Here is a 4215-nt window from a genome sequence, read left to right as displayed (position 1 = left end):
AGATATCATTGAATTCGTGAGAAAGTGGAGAATGAATCATTTCACGTCAAAAAGATTCACACAAGTGAAAGTCCTGCAGATATGCTGACCAAGATGAATCCAAAAGACAAGTTCGAGTTATGCAAAGAACTTGTGGGTATGAGCTCTCTCTAAAGAAGTTGAAGATACCTTCTTCCAGTAAATGGGACTGGAGAGGGAGATTTGTTGAATCCATCCCATTGTTTTTAGTCAAATTTAGCTATTCAATTGGTACAAGCAATTGTTAAAAAGGAATAGTAATTGAAGTTGAAAAGAAAAGATTTGGTAGTTGGCAAATTGGTAAGATTTGCAACCATTTTTGACTTTGCTATATTTACCTATGTCATTAGTGACATAAGCATGGTTTTATCCTTCTATAAATAGAGCATTCTTGCTCATTTGTAGAACACACCAAGTTAGAGAGAAAAACCATTTTGAGAGAAAAGTGAGGTATTCCATAGACTAGATAAGAAAATAGTCTGTGAAGAAAAATAGAGTGTGAGCGATATTTTAGTAAGACGGAAACCAAAAGAGTGTTGTTCCTTTTGAGTGCGTAGTAGTCACTTTGAGTGTTGTATTCGTGACTACACAGTGTAAAATTCCTTACTATAGTAATATCAGTTGCTCCTCTTGGCCCGTGGTTTTTTCCCTTATTCAGAAGGGTTTCCACGTAAAATTCTTGGTGTCGTTATTTTCTCATTTTATTTCCATTACTTTTACCATATATACTTTTGTGCTTGTCCGCGTTTTCCCAACAGATTTAGGGGTCTTGCTTTGCTTAAGAAAGGTCCTCATAGTGATTGCTTGGATGAACTCAGCTCTGTAGTAAAGAAGCACAATTTAGCTCTTTCGCGGAAAATTAAACAGTTGAAGAAGGAATTAAGAGGTTTCGAATACTCATTCTTCAGTATCTTTGATGCTCTTAAGGAACTCTACGAAAATCCTTCAACATATGGTGTGTTCCTATTACTTTAGCATCTAATATTGCATTATAGCAGGTAAACTATCTTATGTTCTCAAATAGCACTCACTTCGTAAGGACAGTGACATATATAGTACTTCCTCTGTTCAACCTTATATGATTTACTTTCATTTTTAGTCAGTCCGAAAAAAAAGAAGACACATTTATATATTTAGTAACAATTTAACTTTAAGGTTTCTATTTTGCCCTTGAAGAAATTTTCTAGCAATAAATTGAAATCAGAGAATACTTATAGTGTGTCAAGTCAAACTAATTCATGTGAATTGAAACGGGAGAGTACTTAATTTAGTACAGCCTACTGTTAAGGTAAATCAAAGGAGATGGAGATAACAATGATACTTTTATTATGTTAAAGGTTTCAAAGAAGCAAAGGCAGCATGCTGTGGGTTTGGTCCATACAGAGGATTTGGTAGTTGTGGAATGGCAGAGGCTTATGAGTTGTGTGAAAATGTGAAGGAACATGTAATATTTGACTTTTATCATCCCACTGGAAAGGCTTTCCATCACTTTGCGCAACTATGGTGGCAGGGAAATTCAAATGTGGTTGAGTCTCAAAGTTTGAAATCCTTATTAGCCTTATTATTCGCTTGATCTTTGTATTCTTTAGTGGCTAATTGTTAAATTGTTCGCCGTTTGTGTACTATTTCATTTTTTTCAATGTTGGGCTTTTTCAATTTAAACTAATGTCCCTGCATAAAAAATGAGCTTTAGCGATAATTAATTAACAATTGCCGCTAAATATATATTTTTAGGAACAATTAACATTCTTTGTACGTGTCCCTAAAAACTTTAGACATTGAATCATATAACACTTAACTAATGTCGGTAAAGACAATAACACTTTTTATTAATGTGTCTATTTATTGCCGCTAAAAGTTATTTTTATTATTGTATGCTATGTTTTTTCCGTGTCATAAAAAATGTTGATCATCAAACTGTAAGTCGCTTTATCTTTTTCTTTTCAAAACTCTTTTTTATTATATTGGAGATCAGGGAGAAGATGGAGAATTGAATTCATACAAACAAAATTGTGAGAGACATTGAACTGTACATGTAGACCGTAGGCTTTAGTGTTATGTATTAATTGGTTGATTGATTAAAACCCCATACATAAGTTTTTAGTATCAAGAGTTACTTTAATGTAATTTTAGCTTTATGTATCTATTGGAGTGATCTCTTCCTCGTGAAAGAGCTGCTTTTCATGACCTTGAAAAATCACTTTTCTATCCGTATCTTTTTTTCTATTTTTTACTTTAATTTTTGTGGTAGATGGCCTTACGCTTAGTAGGGATGGCAATAAAATAGTTTGTGGGACTAGCCTTGACCCGCTACAATTTAACCCGCAGTATTCTTTCATGCTTATAATTTTTTCATCATTTTCCCTCGTCTTTGTACAATTATTTCATTTTTGAATATTTCGGGATGACAGGGTTTCCGTAAAGCTTAAGTGTTTAGTTGGATATCCAGTTATACATTGAGGACACATTTGATCATTTTCTCAAATATAAAAGGAAAATACTTTCTTAGAGGATGTTCAAGTTTTATTAGGTTGCTTAAGATTATTTGATATAATTGTAGTCATCAACAACATCTCTATTTATATTATATTCAAAATATCAAATCAAAGATCTTGCACAAATAACTAGATACATGTATCAAAATTTACTAGATACATGTATCTTAACTCTTGAAAAACTAAGAGATAATGCAGAAAGGCTAAACGTCAAGGATAATATTCTTGTGAATGCATTAATTCCAACATTCTCTCTTAATACATTTGCTCGACAATTACAATGTGTTCTCGAAGATAGCAAAACTTTTCTGTAGTATAAGTGCTTTGATGAAGATATTATCAAGTTGTTCTCATGTCTAGAAATAATGCAACTGAATTTCGTCTTTCTCCTGTGCTTCTAGGATAAAATTGATACTTGATTAAAATATGTTTCAATCTTTCATGGTTGTCCAGATTGTTGGCAATGGCAATCACTGATTTGTTATCGCAACACATAACAAACCCTCTTTTGTTTTTTAATTCTCTACCAATGTCTTCGAAAATTCTCCTAAGCCAAATAGCTTGAGAAGCTAGCCTTAGTTGTTGAGACATATTCTGATTCGGCAGTGGATTGAGCGAGAATGCTTTACCTTTTTGAAAATGAAAAACAAATACTTGAATTAAATAAGAAAGCAGAACCAGAAGTACTCTACATATCATCCATGCTTCTAATTCAATCACTATCAAAATAACCAATTAAGGTTTCCATTTAGAAATACATACTTAATATCAAGTTGGAAAAATATTCATTTCTTTTGTGTAGCAAAAACAATCACGGTTCTAATCCTCTCAAGTCTTGTAATTGGGGAGAAAGTTCCATAAGAATCAATACCTATTTTTTGCGTGAAACCACTAGCAACCAACCTTGCTTAGTGCTTTTGAATATCTCCTTCTTTATTGAGTTTGATTTTGTAATTTCATTTTAGACTTACAACTTCTCTATCTTTAGATACATCCACAAGATCCCAAGTATTATTTTTCTCAACCATTCGTATTTCTTCTATCATGAATTTCTTCCAAACATCATGCCTTATTGCCTCTTCATAGTTTTTTGCGTCAACACCAACAAAGTTGCATCTTTGATTAATGTCACTCAACATTGTTTTTCCTCTCGAAGATTTGACACTATAAAGAAATGATATAAGTATTCTTCATCGTTAAAATTTCCAATTCCGTGTTGTTTTTACATTTTTACTAACAACAAGTTTCTTAGTTTTGACGTCGAGAAGCCCATAGCCTTTTGTGATATCATTATAATCAAGAAATATACATTTTGACTCTTTTCATCTTATTAACAAATACATTCAAAAAAATTAATATGAATTGCAAAAGGTCTCATTCTACTCCAAGTTTAACTAGTATCTTGTCCTTCAGTACCTTTGTTGGATACCTATTGAGGATATACACTAGTGTATGTACACTTATGCCCAAAAATCTTCATCATTATTTAGGTCATTTCAATAATACTTCTATTTCTTTTTTCAGATACACTATTTTACTGAGGAGTATATCCTTTACATCTGTATGCCTTCATTTTCGAAATATTCTTTAAATTCTCAATTTGTGTATTCACCTCTTCTGTCACTAGTAATGATTTTAATGCTGCAACGTTTTGAATGAGTCAAATGTTTCTAAAACTTTTCTTTCAAGAAACATATCCAAA

The 4215-nt window shown here is 32.2% G+C and overlaps 1 protein-coding gene across 1 annotated transcript in view; it reads left to right on the top strand.

Moving 5' to 3' along the window:
* Window positions 1–1658, top strand: part of LOC107016657 (GDSL esterase/lipase 1-like) — a 6928-nt gene extending 5270 nt beyond the window's left edge. The window contains exons 3-4 of the mRNA XM_015217063.2: window positions 777–973; window positions 1356–1658. Coding sequence (XP_015072549.2) covers window positions 777–973; window positions 1356–1591 — 433 coding nt within the window. The 3' untranslated portion in view covers window positions 1592–1658. The remainder of the gene's footprint in view (window positions 1–776; window positions 974–1355) is intronic.
* Window positions 1659–4215: the final 2557 nt, after the last annotated feature.

This window comes from Solanum pennellii, chromosome 4, assembly GCF_001406875.1.
Source record: "Solanum pennellii chromosome 4, SPENNV200".
NCBI classification, from domain to species: Eukaryota; Viridiplantae; Streptophyta; class Magnoliopsida; order Solanales; family Solanaceae; genus Solanum; species Solanum pennellii.
This window is presented reverse-complemented; position numbering and strand designations above follow the sequence as displayed.